The sequence below is a fragment of the Dromaius novaehollandiae genome, chromosome 9 (assembly GCF_036370855.1).
Source record: "Dromaius novaehollandiae isolate bDroNov1 chromosome 9, bDroNov1.hap1, whole genome shotgun sequence".
Classification (NCBI taxonomy): Eukaryota; Metazoa; Chordata; class Aves; order Casuariiformes; family Dromaiidae; genus Dromaius; species Dromaius novaehollandiae.
The window spans coordinates 21,637,981-21,657,850 of record NC_088106.1 but is presented as its reverse complement, the minus strand read 5'-3'; the positions used below and the strand labels follow the sequence as shown (position 1 = coordinate 21,657,850).

The window sequence follows — 19,870 nt, the reverse complement described above, 5'->3', positions numbered from 1 at the left end:
CTCAGAAGTATATACAATAACGCCCCCAAAACACAGGTTTTAGCATGAAAACAAGAACAGACTCTGAAATATCTACAGACTATTTAATAAAAGTTTTAAAAGTGAGAGAAGTGTGCTTCAAGAGCCGTGAAAATGCTAGCTGCCTATAAGTGTAATTCCCTCCCTACACTTAACGCAGCGTTTCCCCTGCAGTACAGCCCTTACAGCTTTCTTTCCAGTGGTGCTGCACAGAATTAAGGACACGTGCTTGGTAACAACTGCCAGTCAGTACAGCCCGACCCTTCCCTCCCTCTCAAAACCAGGATGTTCTCCTTAAAAGCTATACAGTAAAGATAAATACAAACACTAAGTTCATGCTCAAGCAAGTATTTTAAAAGTTCAGCTCCAGGTCCCAAGAAAGGAGACGCAAAAATCACTGTCAAGAAATACAGCTAGCATAATAAAAGCGTGTAACGCAGCCGGGTGTTGATAACCAGCTGAACTTCATTACAAGGCCTGCGTTGCCTCGTGTGGTCACAGCTACAGAGGAGAGCAATCCTATGATTTGACGGCACATTCGTCCCTGCAGCTGTAACGGAGTCTCCTCGCGCCGGTGGTGGCTGCGGGACGCCTAGCACCCCGTCCCCGAGCCTCGCCGCGCGCAGGGTGCTACGCCGGCCTCAGCAACAGGAGCGAGCAGATCCTGCTCTCAGGGTCTTAGGGGCGTTCTTAGAAACGCATTTTTAAACAGTAGGATTTTTATTTTTTCTTCTCCTCTGTTAAGATGTTATGAGCTAAATTTAGCTAAACGCTTCTCCCCCGATCGGAAAGGGCAGGGAGGGCTTAGCGCCGGCCTCACCACGCAGCCTGTGGCAGAAAGAGGCAGTGAGGAGGAGGATGGGAAACCCGCCGCAGGGCAGCTGGGGAAAGGGAGGATGGAATGAAGTCCAATAAATAAGAAGCCTCTGCACACTTTAAAGCATGGTTCTACTTTAGAAAAGGACTCGAACGTGGCAGCATGAGATTTTCACATTTGTCTCCGTGAGGCTGGGTTGAATTTTCTTACTGTGCAAGTATAAAGAAACTCCAGCTGCAATGAAGAATTAAACAGAGATTTTTTTTCTAGCTTGCATACCACTACCACTTGTGAAGATAACAGAGCACGAGCTTAAATAACAATTAAAAACTTCCTTCCCAACTCCACTTAGCTGTAATCATGGGTCCACAGTGATACTGCTTAGCAGTATGTCTGTGATGCTGAAAAACACACGCTGTGCTTTAAACATGCTTATCAAAGTGGTTTCAGTGGCACACGCTGAAGTACCTTCCCTGCCTGGGTATCAGAGAGTACACGGTCAGTAAAATAAGCATCCGGAAAGCTATTTAAAGGGAAGCACTTTTTACAAAGCCATTTTATTCACTATAAAACACTTTGGTCACCTTTTAAAAACAATTTTCAAGTACTTATTGCTATTCAGTGAATTCAGAACTCAGTGAGCATGGGTGCTAGAGCATAACAAATACTTACCTTTACATACATCCCGGATTTCGTACACGTTTGGAAGAGGAGGTATTTCTGGCAGGCAGCAGACAAGAACGACACTGGGAAAAAGGAGAAGAACATTCAGATTAGGTGTGGGGAGAAGGAGAGGAGGAAAATTCTTGATTATCTGCAGTTTGAAGGTGGTTGGCCCAGAAGCTGCATGACTAAGAACAGGAAAACACAGGGTTTTTCTTTTTTAATGATTTTTTTCAAAGTACTTGTCATCACAATTCACCCAATATATTTTGCTTTGCCTCTTCATGGAGTCATGGTATTTAACGTGTTTATCGGAGACGAAAGAACTTCCTTTGAGAAGCTGAGATTTGCTAACATTTCAGGCTGGCCATACTCGGACTATATTTCTCAGATGTTGGCTTTTCAGGGTATTTTCTATTTACTTTAAAAAGAAAAAAAAATTTAATTTTCATTACTGAAACTGTATTTCCCCAGAGACCTTTTTTTCCCCCCATTATTAAGAAAGAGAAAAAGGGCAAGAGTTGCAAGTTTGAGAGTTTGGCTTTTTAGTGACCAGAGTTGGGAGGATTTCATAGGCTTCTAGCTTTAAAACCATGGTGATGACTTTTACAAATACCATATCAACATAAGTTGCAGGTCCTCATCATCAGAAGGGTGCCAGCACTTGGTGCCCCTCAACGGGGCTTTGCCAATTCTAGCGTTGTTAACGCTTTTTTCCAAGAGTTCATTAGCAAAAGATGGCACAGACAAGCCCGTTTAAAATGATCCAATTTTAAAAGAGGGAAGGAAAAAAAAAAAGACACCGGAGAGGCAACTTAGAGCCATTTGGGGAGCAGGACGTGCAGCTCCACCGCCCGCTGCTCCTGCAGCCCTCCCAGTCACACGCAGAGCAGCGACCGAGCAGGCAAGGAGCAGGGAGGCTCTTTCACAGACCACAGCGCAGAAAGCTTTGCTATCTAAAACTTTAATTTCTAATTTATTAGGTCCTCTTCTAAATGGCAGTTGGATTTATGCACACCGCAGCTCCCGATGCATTCCTGCAAGTGTAATTTACTCATTTTTCAGTTGACCTACTCCCAGCCAAGCTTGGTATTAAAGAAATCTTTCAAAAAGTACAAAATGCTCCGTATGCTAAATGCTTATTTACACCCCCCCCCCCCCCAAAAGCAAGATTTAGATAGGGAAACAGTGATGTCATTTTATTTTAATCTAATTCCTTTTAAAGTCAGAGCCAAGCTCCACCAGCAGTGAGCCAGACTCAGTCACTCAGGTGGTACAAAACCCTTTTACCTGGGAAGCAGCTGCACAAGGGAGGGCTCCCACCTTGGGCCACTCCCTTCTTGCTGCTTAAATACCTGCTAAGCACTGCCGTATTTGCACTTACAAACAGCCTAACTCCTTCTGTTTGGAGACCTTGTTTTCAGGTGCTTATAATAGTGCACAGCTTAAATCAATCAAGCCGAGATTTTTCCAGGCCAGGTGTTTGCCTGCGGCTGCACTTACAAGAAAGTTTTAGTGGAAACTTTTGTCAGGAGTGAAAAGGACAAAGAAAATCCTCATTTTGATTCTATTAAAACCTTACAGCTGTTTATCCAGATACAGACCAGTGGTTTGACGTTTTGGAAGGAGGTGGCCTCAGCGGCCTTCACTGTTTCTGTGAATACCTGCTTTAATCAGTCCAAGTTATATATCCCTGGGGGAAAAAAAAAAAAATCCCAGGTGACACCAGCGAAGACGACGGGAGCTTTGGGGGTGAGGCCGGCAGGGCGGGCTGTCGCGGGGGCATCTGGCCCTGGGACACAGGCAGGGTCCAAGGTCCAAGCTCAGGGCTCTGCTGCCACGTCCCCCTCAGCCACAGGGACAGACCCGGGCAGGGAGATGGCCCGTGCTCCCGATGCTGGCCCTGCCCTGGCTGCGGGGAGGGGGAAATGTGGAGAGAGAGGCAATTAGGAGAAATTAGAAAAAAGTAGATAATGGGCAGCAGCTAGAGGATGATTTGCAGGGGTGAGGAAGGAAAGCAGCACAGGGCAGGGGTATCAGCTGGGGTGAGTGGGGTCAGAAGGAGCTGTAGCCACTGAAATCTCTCCAAAGACTGAGCTCTGCTTTCTGAAATGGGCTGTCTCGCAAATACCCATGAGATCTCAGGGAGAAGTGTGCATCCCTGTCCCTCTTGACCACCTCAGAGCAAGCACGAGGAGCCTGCTGCTGCTGCAGTACAGTACAACCGCACTGATGGGTGGTGGGGGAAGCAAAATATCAGACTGCATTTTGGGCTGTCAGGCTGAGATAGTGCACAAGCAACATCCCGGGAAGGGAACCGAGAGCTGGTGAGCATCTCGGTGCCAGCAGCTGGAGACGAGCCTGCTGGACATCTCCTGTGGAAATTTGGCTCAGCGGTCCCCGACCCGCTGCCTGCCCTGGCTCCCGCCCTGCCCGGGCAGCATCAGCCTCCGGCTCGGAGCCGGGAGGTGAGGCGAGGTGAGGAGCACGTGCTGACTCCCATGTCGTGCTTTGCTCCTGCCGTGCTGTGCGAGCCGTGGCTGCTCATGGTCGCCGGTTCCTGTTAGCAGCCGCCTGCCACTGACAGAGAAACCGAGAGTTGCAGCTTTGTTCAGTTTTTACTAGAAGGACGTTCAAAATCTGCAGGCAAGCAGCCCGGCAGTGAGAAAGGAGAGGAAAGCAGCCGTGCTGTCCCAGGAGCACGGCAAGGCCCTGCTGCCCATCTAGGGCTTGGCCACATGAATGACCGCAGCTTGTTTTGGCATTCTGCTATGCTTTGTCCGTGCCCCTAAGCTACTCTGGCATGTGCCTGAAGCACTAGGAATGAGCTAGAAACTCTGAGGGAAGGAGACCAGCAGCTGGTCTGGTGCCAGCTGAGGTCAAAGTCTGTACCCGAGCCCAGGGCTACCTCTGGTGGCTGGGCACTCTTGCATGACTTCAGTGCTTTTTTAATGCTGAGTGTGGAAATCATTTGAATAAAGGACTTCAGGAGCACTACACGGACAGCATTACTCTGAGCACAGCTTGCTGCCTGGATGCAAAAGCAGCTCCATGCACATGATTTAATTCTGGAGGTACCCCAGCGTAAACCTGGAATCCTTGGCCCAGTACTTTCGGAACAAGGAGGTTCACATCAGTGTTAAGTCTCCAGCAGATACACTTGTGGTGACCATCCTGCCCTCCAGCCCTTTACTGACTGCTGCTGCTCGGGAATCATGACGACTAGAGGGCTCTTGTCTGTGTAAATGCTGGCAGCAGCCCAATTCTTCTGTTTTTGAGCTTAGATGTACACAGGATCAGCCCTGTGGACCAGCCCCGAGAGCTGGACCTCTTGAGCTCTTTCCCCCTCCAGCTGTTTTCTGCTTGCATCCAGGCGCTGGCTGTTCATGCTCCAGCCGTGACAAATTCAAGAAAATCATTTAAAATTAGCTCATCTACAGCAATCGAGGATATTGAGCAACAGTCCTTGTATGGTCCTAAACAAAGGAGATGTTAGGTTTGGGGTTTTTTTCATTGGATATTAATATGGGAAAGCAGTAATATATACCTAGGAATAATATAACTACCCAGAAATAAGACCTTGTTTAGTTCTCCCATCAAACTTAATAAAACCGCATTTGTATCAAAGTTAATTTAATTTCCCGCAAAGCCCATAGCAGAACCGTAATTCTCAAAGGACACAATCTGTCAAACCCTTTCCAGTGTTTGCAAGGAGCAACATACCAGCGTTGCCCGGACACGAGCGAGCTCTGGATGACAAACAACAAGCCACGGCGAGTGCTCAGCCCCCCAGACTGCCTGTGAGATGCTTACTGGTGCTGACGGCGTGGTAGATTGATAGCGTGCTGAGCAGAGATACCAAGTGGAGTTTCGGATGTGGAAAACGCCCTTGCAGGACTACAACTGAATAGAGCTGTGCTCCGTTAAGCTTGTTTGCAGCGTGGCTATGTCCTTCCAGCTGCCCAGGATTTCTGGAGACACCGCTCCAGCTAAAGGCAGGAGTGTCGTCAGGAACCGTTACCCTTTTCCTCCACAAAGACTCGCTCCTACAGGGCAACACGGAGCAGGGACACAGCTGCTGTGTCCAGGTCTGATGCCAGAAGGGTAAATGTCCCCTCTGGCCCGTCCTGGCAGCCGAGCCGCGACTGGCCCGGCCCCTGCTGTGGCCACGCTCACTAACATGCCCCGCAGCAGATGGTGCTCCCCGTGCGAACTCCCACGTCAAGTGAAGCACAACAGCAAAGGATCGCACAGGTCCCCAGTACCAACCAGGGAAGCTCTGCTCGGCTAAGCTGGGGCACCCAAGGCATCCGTGTATCAGCGAGAACAGGGAAATGCCAGCCCAGCACTTACCTCCAGGGTCTTTTCAGGCTGGAAAGACGCTCTGGAGATAGCATCCAAACACAGCCGGGAGAAAACCAACTTTATCTTGGAAACCATAGAGACCAAACAGGGAGTAATAGCTGTTTGTTGTACTACTGGCTTTACCGGATCAGCAGCAACCTGTCCCGGGGCTCAGGGCTGCAGCACAGCACTGGTATCCTGAATGCCCAACAGGGCAAAAAGATGTGTGTGGCTCCCAAAAAGGCACTGAGGAAGCGGTGCAGTGGAGGGGTGTTGGAGAGCAGAAGGGCTGCAGAGGAGCACATGCTCTCCCTCCCCTCAGCTCGAGGGCTGGTGGAAAGGTTTGTAACTCACAGAGAGAAAAAGAGCAGCGACGCTGGAAGCAGGCACATGGGGCAGTTCATGCCCATGGTAGATGGGCAGAGGCCTGCTAGAGAACAGGCAGCTGTTTATGTGGACAAAGCTTTATTTTTTGTTTTCCAAGCAGGCCTCTGCGAAATTCAGACCTCGCACACAGGGAAGAGAGTGGGACTCGGGTCACCTGCTAACTCAGAGCGGTGCCGGCAAAACATCCACAGGCGGTCTGGAGACCTGCAAACACACCTCCCGCGGTCACGCTCACCCCAGTGGCGGAGGTACCTCCACAGCACGGTGACCCACATCGCACCAGGTCCGGCACTGCCGGGCGCCTTTCTGCAGCACAGCCCATCCTCCGGGACTGCCCCTGCCTCCCCGCAGCTCCCGGCTCGCTCCCAAAGGCTTCCGATGCTCTGGCATCCCGGCACAGCAGCACGCGTGGGTGTTCAACCGTGTCTTCCTGAAACCCAGAAAGTCAGTGAAAGTCCTCAGCAGCAGCAGCAGCGAAGCTGCAGTTGCCAAGGACACGAGGATAGCACAGTTGTTTTCTGCTGCAGAAAACCACTCTCCTTTTAATAGGGAAAATGGACAAATGAACTCAAAAATTACAGAGTGAAACTTTTCCAGAATAGTCTGTATCAGTGTTAGCAGACTGCCCCTATGCTCATCCAGCCTTGGAGTACAGAGGAGTGCCCCGTTTTATTTCTGCACCTCTGAGGCTCGCCCATGAACTGGCAGCCTGTAGGGCGTGCAGGAAGAGCACCTTTCTGGAGGCGGCACCACCAAGACAACATCCATCAAGACGGCCCCAAAGATCAGTCTTGTTAGCATCACAAGCAGGGACTTTCTCAGCGTCTCCATCGCTCTTCATCTGTGACCTGCCTTCCCCCCACCTGCAACCCACCTCCTCCCCGCTCGTGACCCACCTTTGCACTCCAGACTCTCCCCTGGCCCAGCACGGCTGGTGACACCTCCCAGAGGACAGCATTCACCACCCCGACTTTGCATGTGCCACCACGTTCTCGCGTTGCAAACAGCAGTGGAGCTCAGCTACTTGTTGCTATTTGAAGGCTATGCGCATGTTCTTACAGATGGAGTCTTGAAATCACAATAACCAATAAGACTTGCTTTTACCAAAAAGAGGTTTGAAAGGACTTGTATAGTCCACCCGGAGGAAGAATGATGGATGTACTATAACTTTACAGGAATGTATCAGTACTGTATTTTCAATAAATTTTATCCCAAGTTCTTAAAGTGATGTGAGTTTTACAATAACATTGTGACCCTACTTATTGCAGAAGAGTTACTCCCAGCTTACTCTCAGAGCACTGAGATAAAAATTATCCTCAGTGACTTCTGAAAGATCCTTTGAGTGAGTTCACATAGCCCCACTTTTAATCAAATGATTATTTATATGTAAATTCTACTTCATGCTTTTAGGAAATGATTGATATAATATACACTGCCATTAAAATATCATCTACATAAAGGATTGTTATCACAATTGCTATTTAACAAAGCGGAAAAATACAGTATGATTCAGAATTCAGGCAGATATTTCATGTATATCTTTTCAGAAAGACTAATCTGATATGATATTAGAATCTCACACAGAACTTAACAGATCCTAAAAAGTGAAAGCATGTCAGAAAAATATATAATCAGAAATATTTAATCGGAGTTTTTTGCTTTTGGAAGGTAAACCTAGATCACAAATATTCTGCTAATAGTTTTCCTTGAGTAATGTGTTTACAAGCTTTGAAACCACCACTTCTGTGAGGTTTTAGGAATCTAATTGATTTGCTCCTCACTCACAAAGATGTAAAAGCTGGAATATTGACAAAAACATCAAGAGATTTGAAATACATTAGTATAAAGTTCACATCAAATGCAAGGAGAAAACAGAAAATATCCATTCACAAGTTTCAGTGCTCTCAATAAAAGCCATTTTCTATATCAGCCCAAGACATTCAAGCCACTGCTCACAACAGGATTCGCTATTAGCTGCCAGTTTATCAGCTGGTATGTGGCAGTGTACATGATGGTCTCGTTCATTATTCTCGCTAAATTATGCATGCGTGATGAGGGGGATCAGGAGCAAAATCAGAAAACATTACATTTATCATGTGCCAGATCACTGGAGAATCTTCAACAGCTACCTCATGCAGCCAGCGCGCACTTTTACAGCGCCTGGGCTGTGCGGTACCGCAAGGAAGATGCTCCAGTTTGTAGTTGCATTTGCCCGACTGGTCAACAGTGGGGAAGGCTCAGAACGATACGCCAGGGTGTCCTCTGACGTAACCTGGAGAAGTAGAAAGACTTCAGCTGCTACTACACATTATCCCAATGATCAAGAACTACCTGGACTAGAAAAATAAGAAACTAGCAAATGTTTAGCGTCACGGTAAGGCGTAATTCTTCCTTTCTAAGAGCACGACTGCCACCAGGTCCCATACAGCACGTACGAGAGGGAGGACTGGACTGTCCTGTAGTTTAACTATCTTCATGTCAATATATGTGCAATGAAGACACACTGTAATGCCAGGCTGTCCTCTTCTCTGCATGGCCTAAATAAAGTGTGATGAAAACTTCAGAGAGGGATGTTGCAGAACTGTTTTCCTGTAGCTTGCTGCCACTACCCCTGCAAACGGGTGGGGAAGTGGGCAGAAAAGGCAGACTACAGCCCTCACCGGCAACCCCTCCATTTGGCTGAGACAGTGTTAGAAAGGTTTGTCAGCTTGGGAAGGGGACCTTGCTCAGTGCACGTGGGTTACGGTCCCCAGGAGGTTGATGGTTCTGCTCCCGGATAACTCTGCTCTAAACAGACATCTTGGGTTTGCTCTGAAATCCAAAAATGCATAAGCATTCAACCCTTAAAACAGTCCATCAGACAGAATCTCCTTTTCCATTTCCTAGCTTTAAACTCTGAGGGACACATGGATTTTCATGCTGAACTGGAAACTCCAGTTTCCCTGAAGATAAGCCCAAAATAGATTTCATGGCAATGGTTACTTTAATTTACATGCAGCCCATCCCAGAATGGGATTTCCTGCTTTTGGAGTTTGCTTATGTGATGGAGGGATATTTAGTGTTAAAAGGACTAAGCTTCATCGGAAATATTCCTGAATATTTGTGATGTGGTGGCTCTGAGAAGACACCACGGAGACGTCCACAGCCGCGCAGCAGTGACATTTTACACCCCTCATGCCCCAAACAGCCTTGCTAGCAGGTCAGTTCCCAGGTCACAGGTAATAACGGTGTCACCCTTTCTCCGGCATTTTTAACGTAGCCATAAGCAACTTAGCACGTAATGTAATTCACGGCCTTTCAGAAGCCCAGCTATGTTACCAGCTATCCAAGTCCCGTGCACTTCTGGCCACCCCACAAAGCTGCTAAAGAGAAGCAAAGCCAGCACTAGAGAGACAGAGAGAGATTTCTTTCCCCATTTTCCAGCACGGAGAAATGAGAATGCACGCGCAGACTGCTTTAACTGTATTGATCCTTGCATAAAGCACAAAACACAACTGATCACAGTGAGGCCTGCTAGTATCTAACGGAAAGTAATTTTCTTACTTGCCAGCGCCTTCAACCTCTGCCTCCGTTCGTTCCTGCCAGGAAGCCCACGTTCAAATGCCTGAAACATCTCTCCCTATTGCTTCCCTCCCGCTCAGCGCCCCATCGTGCCGTTCCTGCCAGCAGCCCTTGTGGAGCAATCAGTAATGCCATCACAAATACCACAGTCCTCACCTCATTCCTCTCCTGGAGCTCATGCAGGTCGCACAGTTGATTGCTCGGGAAATAGCGGGTGACAGAAATACTACAGACAAGTCTTAAATGAGATATAAGCCATGAAACAGACCTGCCGAAGGCCTGTTTTGCAAGTATCCCTAACAACAGGGAATAGAAAAAAGGGCAGATAAGCTATTCCCAATGAGACAACCTGTTTTGCTAGTGCGATGGGGGAAAAAAAATCGTCATGAGCACAGTATTGGTGCGTGTGCACGTGTGGCATCCTGCAGCCTCCACGTCCTCCCTCTGACTCGCCCGTTACGGAGGTGTGGGAGCTCGCCGAGGGTAGGGCTAGTCACCACCTCTCCGCCAGGCAAGGCGCGGGCAGGGGAGGCAGGAAGCCTCGAAAGCTGTCGGGTGAAGCATAAGGTAAAACAAAGAAGCAAATGGCACCGGGGAAAGAGGACCGCTGCTGGCATGGGACCTTGAGTGCCCAAGCTCTCTTGGAAGGGCAGGAGACTCCTAGGCACGGTGAGGATGGAGGACGTGTGTCCAAACAGCGTGAGACTGTTGGAAACTGGTGAGGTAAGCAAAGGAGCCAGGAAGCTAGCTCAAGCAATGATGAGTCTACGGTCCTAGAGATTAAATTAAAGGCAGAGAAAGAAAGGGTATGTCTTTGCACCTTTTGGCTGCTCATCATGCCTGGTCTGAGTCACTGAAAGACCGCATCCTTGCTGGAGATGACAAGAGAGAGCATGCACTACACCTGGAGAGGACTTGCCTATACAGAAGGCAGATGGTGTGAAAGCAGTTGGAGCCAGGTGTGCCATCCTTGCATAACTGCACCAAAAAAAAAAATTGGAAAGGCTAATGAATATTACACAGCGCCCTGCCTTCCTACATGCAAAGATACAGCAGAGGATTCAGTGCTGGAAAAAGCAGCCAGAACCCCAAGGCAGCTGATTTTTTGCTACTCACACTGAAAGCAGCGGTAAGGGAGTAACTGTGCTGAGGAACGTCCCATGGAAAGGGAAGAAAAACGCTGTGCTACCAGGATCAGAGGACGAGGTCTGGGGAGAGCAGTGTCACCATCATTCCAGAGCTATCGTTTGCTGTTGAAACTTCATTTCTGTCTAGCAGATTAAAATGGGAGCGAGCGAGAGATAAAGGCAAAGCTTATGTACATGTTTAGCAGACGGTCAGGCTGGGATGGGGGGGACGGGACGGGACACAGAGGCTTCCAGAAGCAGAGACAGAGAGACCTTGGTGAATGGATTATTCTGGTTTCTTCACTTCTTTGAAGTTCTCTTTTTAGATGCGAGAAAAAAAACAACTCTAACTTCACCTATCACCATCACACAAAAGACAGGATCTACCAAGATTACCTCAGACGGAGCTGAACGAACACGAAGCAGAACTATGTAGTATTTTTCCAAGCCCATTATGCCACTGGCAAAGTTCATTTGCAAACAGGCCTGCACAGCCAAGTGCCGCGACTGCTCTCCGTCAGAACAAAAGCGCTTGCAAAGTTCAAGCCATCGGTAGCGATAAACTACCCCAGCGGGGTCAGGTAGCATGCAACATGCTTGGGAAGTTTCCTTCCTCCCCAGATGGCATGCACTGGGTGCAGCAGCTGCTGTTTTGCACCCCCAAAAGCCGCCTGTATGGGGGGCTGCGGGATTTTGGTTTGTCAGCCAGACCTGTTCTTTCCAAAGAAAACCGAAAGCCGGTGCTGCGAGCCGGTGCACGGCCAGCGACCCGCTGTGAGGCGCCGGCTGAGAGCAGAGCAAGGGCTGTGGGCTTGCGCAGTGACTCCATCTCCTGCACGGAGTAGCGAATTCGGGAGGGATACGAGCTGAATGCACGGTCACCGGGAGCTTCCCAAAGCTCGGCACGCAGGAGGCGGCAGCGGTGAAGGGAGGCCCAGGCTGGCTGCTCCCTGAGCGCCAGCAGCCAGGGCCGTGCGGGCACCTGCGCCCCGGCCCAGGGGAGCGGGGCTGTTTCTAGCGGTGACACCGGTTTCCTTTCTGGCCTGGAGTGAATCTCACAGGCAATCGTTGTGCTCTGCCAGATATCCCCAAACTAGCAACGGAGGGGTAGATACAGCCACGTAGCGCCATGCGGAGACCGTAACTTGGCTCCTTGCAGAAGGACGGCACCGAGAGGGCTAATTAGCCTGCACACAGTGCCGCGCTCGACGTCGGCGAGGCCGAGCTCTGCTCCTGCAGCGCGGGAAATGGTTGATTCCAGCCAGGAGGAGGGGGTGCGAAAGCACCGTACCCAAAACCACATACACCCACACAGATGTTGCCTCCAGAGCCATGCATCCTCCCTTGTTCCCCAGTCAATATTGCCCAGTGGACAGTCATAGGTTGCCAAAGAGGAATAACTAAAAGTAATGGCACCAAAACTGGGTAGCTGCAGAGACACGAGCTGACTGCATTCATCTTCCTATTCCCAACGCCACCACCCTCCTAACTAAATTTCCAGGGTCAGATTACAGGCTCACTTACACAGTGAGAAATTTCCCATTGGTTTCTGCGAGTTCAGCTTGCCTCTCCAGAGAACCAGAAGACAAAATCTAAGAGCTTTTTATCAGCACTAGCAAGATACAAATGGATGAGAGCAGAATAACAAAAATCCTAAAACAGGATTCAGGAAGAAAAAAAATAACCTTGCTTCTTAGCTTCCAATAGCATTTAAAGTTTTAGGGAACAGCCAACACTTTCTTAAAAAAAAAATCTGCTTCCCTGAAATGCTCTTTTCTACAGGGACGTTTTTGTGTTGTGCTTAGATGGTGTTATAACAATAAACAGGCATCTTCGCCTTAAGGGACTGCAGATACTGCCAAAGCAAGCAACATTTTAAACCTACAATAACCTTTAACTAATTGCAGAAGCCAAGCCAGACAGCACAAAAAGGCACAAAGCTTTCTGTTTGATGTTTTGACAGGCTGGGAGTACACTTCAAGGAAGAGTGACACAGCATGGGCTTTCACTGAGAGACATTGATGCCAACTGGCTTAAGGAAAATCTTTACATCACTGTAAAGCCTAGAAACTGCATTTGAAAAGCTAACAAGCTCCTTCAGTGTACATACAGTTAGCAGTTCAGGAATTAAAGCCAAAGTATAAAGGGGGAGATATTTCCTAGCCTTCCCTCTGAACAGCAGAACGTGAATCGTGGATCGTGAAACTGCAGCCTTTTCCCGTTTCACACCCTGCACCAGACACCAAAAAACTCTCTAGAAATTGATGCAACTCCCAACTTTATAAGACTTCGAAAACACATGCATCTAACTGCCCTGCGACACAACTGATACTCACATGGGAACATATCTGAAATTAAGGCAGGGTTGACTTGAGCACTGCAGACATGCTGAAAATAATTAAAAATTGCGCCAAAAAGCAACAAGATGGAAATGACTTTTTCTAATCAATTCTCACACCTCTGAGACAACAGACGCTAATGGAGAAGTTGAACACGTTAGCAAAGCTGATGAGCACTGCAGTTACAGAGTTACGGGGCTAATGGGGTCCACTACAACTGCTGGTATATTTGGAGTGAGTCAGGAGACATGGTCCAGCTCCTATCTTAGGGCTCGAAAGCCCGAAAGCAGGTAGATCCCCACAGGGACATCAATCCTGATGCTACCCTGGTGGCGAGGCATCTCGATGGAGCGACAGGGCTCCCTGAGCATCCCCTCAAACGCTTGGTGACTTTGGGCAGCAGGGCACCGTGCGTGTCTAAGCCGGGAGAGACCTCAGGTGGGATCACGCAGGTGGAGCCCAGGCAGGAGCTGTGCTACGAAATGGCAGGCCAGCCCTGACATCGCCTTGCTGTTCCCTCCAAGGGGCCATGGTTGGGAGGAGACGTCAGCTCCATACTGGGGCCAGCGGAGGGACAGGCGGGTGAACCGCACCGCGCAGCCTGGTCCCGCTCCAAGCCTCCCCAAAGCCTCCAGGGTCTCTGAACCAGGGCTCTTCGGTCTGGCCCACTTCCTAAGGAGGCTCAGTCAGTTTATTTTAAACTGAGTCAATTTATAGAGTTACTGTTTATGAGCCAAAAGGGTTTAATTTGAAATCTTATATTGTTTAGAAAAAAATTAAATGAAGAGCATCCTCCCCTCAGCTTGGTCCGTAAAGTTTTCCCTGGAGACGCAGGACTGAAATGATCTGGAAGTCGTAGCAGTACCATCTGCCTCTCTCCCAGAGGTGATCAATCATTCTGAAATTTTAAACACCCACAGTGCTTTAATCTGTTACACTGTTCAAATCAACTGATTTTAAACAGAGAAAGGAAGGACGGGCTGTCCTCTCATGGCACAGTGGCCAAGCCTGAGCTTCCATACAACACCAAGCTATAAAACACCTATGTTTCGTAATTTTACAGTCAGCGCCAAGACAGAGATCCTTCGTATTAGGTAAGAAACACTGACAGAAATGGGGACCTAGGTATGACACCAGCTCATACATCAACCTACAATGGAGGTGGGGGAGCACGTGTGCATCCAGGCTGGAGAAGGGAAAGTACTCCCAAAACCCACTTTCCTTCTGCTCTCACACACAAACATTGCCAGAAAGGAGACAGGAGCAAAACTAATGTCTCATCCTAACGTGGCCTATGTAAGAGGTGCGCAAAGGCTCCTTCTCCACAGGATACACGCAAATTCAAAAGTCCAAACGCAAATTTACAAAGGCCTTGGAGATTAAAGAGATATTGATGGCTCTATCCCCCTCTGCTAGGAATGGCCGAGAGGCCAGGCCAGACCTACAGGGCAGCTTTCTCCAGCCCCTATGAGTGTTGGTCGATCAACAGATCAAGTACACTGTGGGCATTTTGCAGTTTGCATTGTCTGCAAGCATCAGCAGCGTGCAATATGGGTGTTTCGGTCTGCTTCAGATCACTGCCTGAGAATAAGAGTGCAGCTGCACCTGCGGTTGGCTTTGCCCCGCTTCGCCCTGCTGGTCCGTGAGCAGCAGGCATGCGGGGAGCGACTGGCGAGGCGACGTGGAGGAAGGTCGCCCATGCGCCACCCCGCAGTCATGCGGAGCCCGGTCCCCTCAGGTCAGCGCAGTCCATCACAATGGTGCGTGTCTAAGGGCACCATCTGGCCTCTCGGGGCCAGGGTCAGCGGTGGTACAGTTCAGTCCAAAGGACCTGAAAAAGCTTGCCAGCGAAACAACAGGCCTTTTAAATCCTGCTAGCATCACAGTCAACAACATCGCGTTCCTCCTAGAGTCTGCATTTAGGATGTGCTGGTGCAAATCATGAGGGCTGGTACTGTTACGTCAAATATTGGGGGAAAAAAAAAGGTACAAAGCTTTTACTATCACTTCTTTCTTAGAAGATGAGCAGACAGTCTACTAGGAGAATGTAGGATTTTTTCATAACGGCCTGGGATGAGACATGTTGTCATCATTGGCTTGGAAAAAGTCCAGCTCAGAAAGTAATCATTTGTCCAGCTTGGCAACAAACTGTTTATTTTCTTAGACAAGAACACGGGGTAGTCTACAAATCCATGATTCATTCTCCACCACAAAGATCTCCACCCCAAATTTCTCTAACAGACAACTATTTATTCACCTGCTCAGCCTTTTCTTAGCCTCTCTCGTGACATCAGCCAGCTTCATTGTGCTCATCTTCCTCTCTATAAAGAAACACGTGGGACAGTCAAGGGCTCAGTCATTCACCTCACAGTTCAAGCTTCTGGATACTGTTCTCCAGCTTCAAAAGCAAACTTCAAGCCACAAAGATTCCAATTCTGGAGAACACATGCTGGTTCAAGAAAGCACATGCTTCATGACCCCAAAATTGTCAGAGCTTTATGGCAGAGGAAGTAATTTAAGGTGCTGTTTGGTGTGTATATGTGATATCTTAGGGGTCAAGTTATTTTCATAAAGCTGGACTCCTTAAATGGAAAGAAGATTGCAGGATAATTCAGGTAGGTTTGCAGACACTAGAGAAAAGCCTTCCACTGACTTTTCTGAGCATTGTTGTGATAAGGAGCAGAAGATGCAAGTGTGGTGGGTAGGAGACAGGGGAATATAACATGTAAGTACTTGAAGATTTTATGGAAGAATACCTAAATTAGGCAAGTTATCACTGGAGAAATTCATGCATTGATGTTTTGCACTAAAATATCCGGGGTTTTCACTGCGCATGTCTAGGAGGCACCTACATATTGGAAATTGTCAAAGAGACACAAAACTATACTATCACTTTAAAGGGGACACAGTATGCACCTTTGGATAGGTGAAAACAGAATAAATTTGACAGATGGCCTACATTTATGGATTAAATGAAAAATTTCCCTGGTGGGCTCTGAGCCCCAAGCCAATTGTACTGTGCTGCTACATGCTGACCAGGAGGTAACCGAGGCACAAAATTCAGCACCAGTATCAGATCTAGACCTCTTTGGTCTTGATCCAAGTGAGGATTTCTCAGTCTTTGCCATTAGACAGATCAGACCCTAACAGAAATAAATCCAAGTTTCAGTAAAGATCCTCCTTCCTTCAGAGCCATTTCCATCAGATTATACACCCACAGCTAAAGAATTGCTGGAGTGAAAAGGGATTTTCAGAAAAACTTCTCTGTATTCCAAACCGGTTGTCACCGGAGCCCAAGATCGATCGCCTCTGAACCTGCTCTGCAGCACTCCCTCCCGCTGGCTCCATGATTTTCCGCTAGAAACAAGAACAGACCACGAGACTTACTATATCTCTGAACTTCACTAGCAGTCCCACAGAGCTCAGCTTGAAGACAGCTTTCATGATAAAATTGGATTTCTTAAGGTAACAGAGTCACATAAGGATAATGGAGTAAAACAGCAAAAATCTATCCCCTGTACCAGGAGCTGATTCTTCCACTAGCATGCTGGTTTTCTTAACAGCTGCTACTGCAACATATGCAAAAAGAAAAACAGTGTGCTTTGAAATATCCAGGCTCCTATCCTTCTACATCATACTGCCTTCCCACATATCTCTGATGCCATCGAAAATCTAGGATCATCCAGCTGAATGGAGGTGTAAAGACTGATAATTAAAAGCCACAGCAAATCATCACTAAATCAAAAGCTTAGTTATAATATGTGCTTAGGGAAAGAGCATGAAGAGCCAAAATGAATATTCTTCAAGTCAGCAGATAAAATCATTGGCTAATGTCTGAAATAAACCCGCCTTTGTGATGCCCATTAAGATTACTTTTGAGACGAGAGAAAAATGTATTCAAGACAAAATAAATTTCATGAGCTAAGTTTTTCACAATTTTTTTCAATTCTAGCTTTCTCTTCAGTGTCAATCTGAACATCTGATTTTTACAAGTGACTAAATTTGATGCATTTTCAAAGCCCAGAAGTAAACAGTACTCAAAACACAGTGAGAACTGCTGAAGGAGAATTGTTTTGAAATATTTGTATGAACAGTCTCAGAGGTTCGAAAACGTCTAAAGCCCTGATCCAAAGCCCCGTAAGTCCCAAGGAGGCCCTCCTTCGCTCCAGTGCATTTCAGTTTGGACACAGGATGCAGGAAAAGCCTGAACTTGTGAAACTGAGGTTAATAGGATTTGACTAAACATCTGGTCATTGTCAGCGTCAAGAGAAGTGCTCCGAGATGGGCGTTTATGGCGTTGGCCCTGCACCATTGTTATTTCTTATGAAACGGAGCATTTAAAAGTTTGTTGTATACAAGGCTGTTTATTGGCTTCATTTATTGTTTCCATGAGTTTCCCTTTCCAACACCCAGCTAGCAAAAGAACCACTAATAACATACAGCAGATGCGTTCTCAGACATTTACTGCGTACCTTACACTGACAACAGCAGTCGCCAGAGGTATATGAAACTCTACAGTCCGCACTGTCGAAACAGCTCAATAACACGCTAGGAAACAGTCATGTCACACAGCCTTACTACCCTCCAACTCATACTGTCAATCCATACTATTTGAAACACGTTCAGATAAACTCCACTGCAATTGAGTACTTTTTAAATCCTGATTACAATTATAATGCTTATAGAGTTTGCATTTGTGAAGAAAATTTAGGCTGACAATTGTGAATTTGACTTTGCTTGGCAACAGCCATTCCCCAGCAACTTCTGAAACCCAGCCATGCTCATTAAAGATGCCTTCTTTTAGGCAGCCAAGTTTGAAAAATGTTGGCCAAAAATGTGTGAATTAGTCAGTAACTCTGTGAGTAATAGGAAGGGAGGTATAATGACCCAGACTACAGCCTCGCCACACAGACTGTGACTCTCAGTAGAAAATGTTAACAGCATTATTCATCCTGAAATCTTGCTGTTCTCTGAGGAAATACTCTCGGTGTAAGGTTTTGGGGGGCAAAGTCTCTCTTTCTGTTCAGTCTGCCCAGCCTGAACACCTCCACGGGACAAATGGTGACTGGTAATTAAACTGATGCTAAGTCACCACACATGCCCAGCGCGCATTGGAAAAGGAGATCTCCAGGACTTCTTGGGAGACGAGAGAGAGGATAATTTAATGAAGTCACATGGGGTCACATCCCCTGAACGCCAGCTCAGTCAGCAACACCACCAATGACATGGCCATACCTGTAAGGCAGGCGCCTGTCGAGCCCCCAGCTGTCGTGCCCCCATGCAGCGCTGCTCCGGAGCACAGTGCCCCACACCACGCTGGCCCAGGCTGGCTGCTCTTCCCCAGACGCCCTCAAGGTTAACAAATCAAAACAAGCTCTTAGAATATTCATGGTCAAAAAGGATTAAAAACATCGGGGGGTTTTTTCCAGAAATAATGGGCCCAGATAGAGATTTGCACCCTCTTTTGCCAAACGCACAGAGAACATCTTTGCAGTCAAGCAAAACCGTGTAGCAAATTGGATCGAGAGGATTCTGATTGTGTTTGTGGGTTCCTAAGATCCTTTGTTCATACAGAAAATAAGGTAGTTAATTTGCAAGTCTTATAAAGTTGGGAGTCACATCAATTTATAGGGGGTCTTATGCCTCTAGATACCCACTTCAGATTGCTCAGTTTAAAAAAAGCACAAGACAAAAAGCATCATTTCCACAACATAGTTTGAAGTTCACCATTGTCTGTAGGTTAGACTCAATGAACAAATACAATAAAAATAAAATTGTGCAGACAGACCAGTCTTTTACTTAATGACATTGTAAGAATATTTCGGTAGCGGTGATAAAACAGCAAGTTTACACCTGTTCAGAACCAGACAGTAAAATTGTGATATTCACCCTTCACACAGCAATAGCACCAGCAAGTCAGAGCCTTACTGAAGAAAGGACCTCACAAATTTATGACAGAAGAAGCAGTTCTTGCCACAGAGAATTCAAACCGACAAAACCACACTGGGGCCTAGCTGATTTGGGCATTAAACGTCCCTATAGCAAATTCCAATTTAATTTGACATCTCCACAGTCCAACTTTAAAAGCTAGGTATCGGTTCTACAGAGTCATTAAAAAAAAAGAAAGAAAGAAAGAAAGAAAGAAAACTAAGTCTGTAAAGAATTTCCAAATGTTATCTAGCCATTGCCTTTACCCAACTAGATCCCTGTAACTCCTGGTGGATATTTACCCTTCTTTGAGTTTACCCATACTTCACAACATTACATCTCAAACTGTGCACATAGGAAATCCTATACAGAAATATCTGTGATCACAGGGCTCTACTCTGTCCATCAGTTCACCTTCTCTGCAAAATCCTTGTGCCTGAGAGCAGCAACAGAAGCTGCCTCTACATACTATTCCCAAATTAGGAATGCAAGTGGATGGAAATTGTTCCTCTTGTAGGTCAAACCAAGAGCTTAGGAGTAAGTTGCTATGCATTTCATAACTGTCAGACTGTGATTTTGGGGATAACAACCATCACATCCTGAGAATGGAGGCTAAGAGGTATGGTATTTGTTCACTTTGTACAAACATTTCACTTTCTAGATGACCCAGACGAGGGTTTAAAAGG

At 47.2% G+C, this 19,870-nt stretch overlaps 1 protein-coding gene across 4 annotated transcripts in view; it reads right to left on the bottom strand.

The window, feature by feature from the left end:
• Positions 1–19,870, bottom strand: part of SERPINE2 (serpin family E member 2) — a 90,562-nt gene that overhangs the window by 69,365 nt on the left and 1,327 nt on the right. For 3 of the 4 annotated variants that reach the window (XM_064516917.1, XM_026109652.2, XM_064516920.1), the window contains exons 1-2: positions 15,514–15,575; positions 1,508–1,581 (exon numbers count right to left, since the gene is read on the bottom strand). In XM_064516917.1, coding sequence (XP_064372987.1) covers positions 1,508–1,581; positions 15,514–15,569 — 130 coding nt within the window. In that variant the 5' untranslated portion in view covers positions 15,570–15,575. Of the gene's footprint in view, positions 1–1,507; positions 1,582–15,513; positions 15,576–19,870 lie in introns of those variants that run through there. The other variant, XM_064516918.1, reaches the window with a different exon arrangement.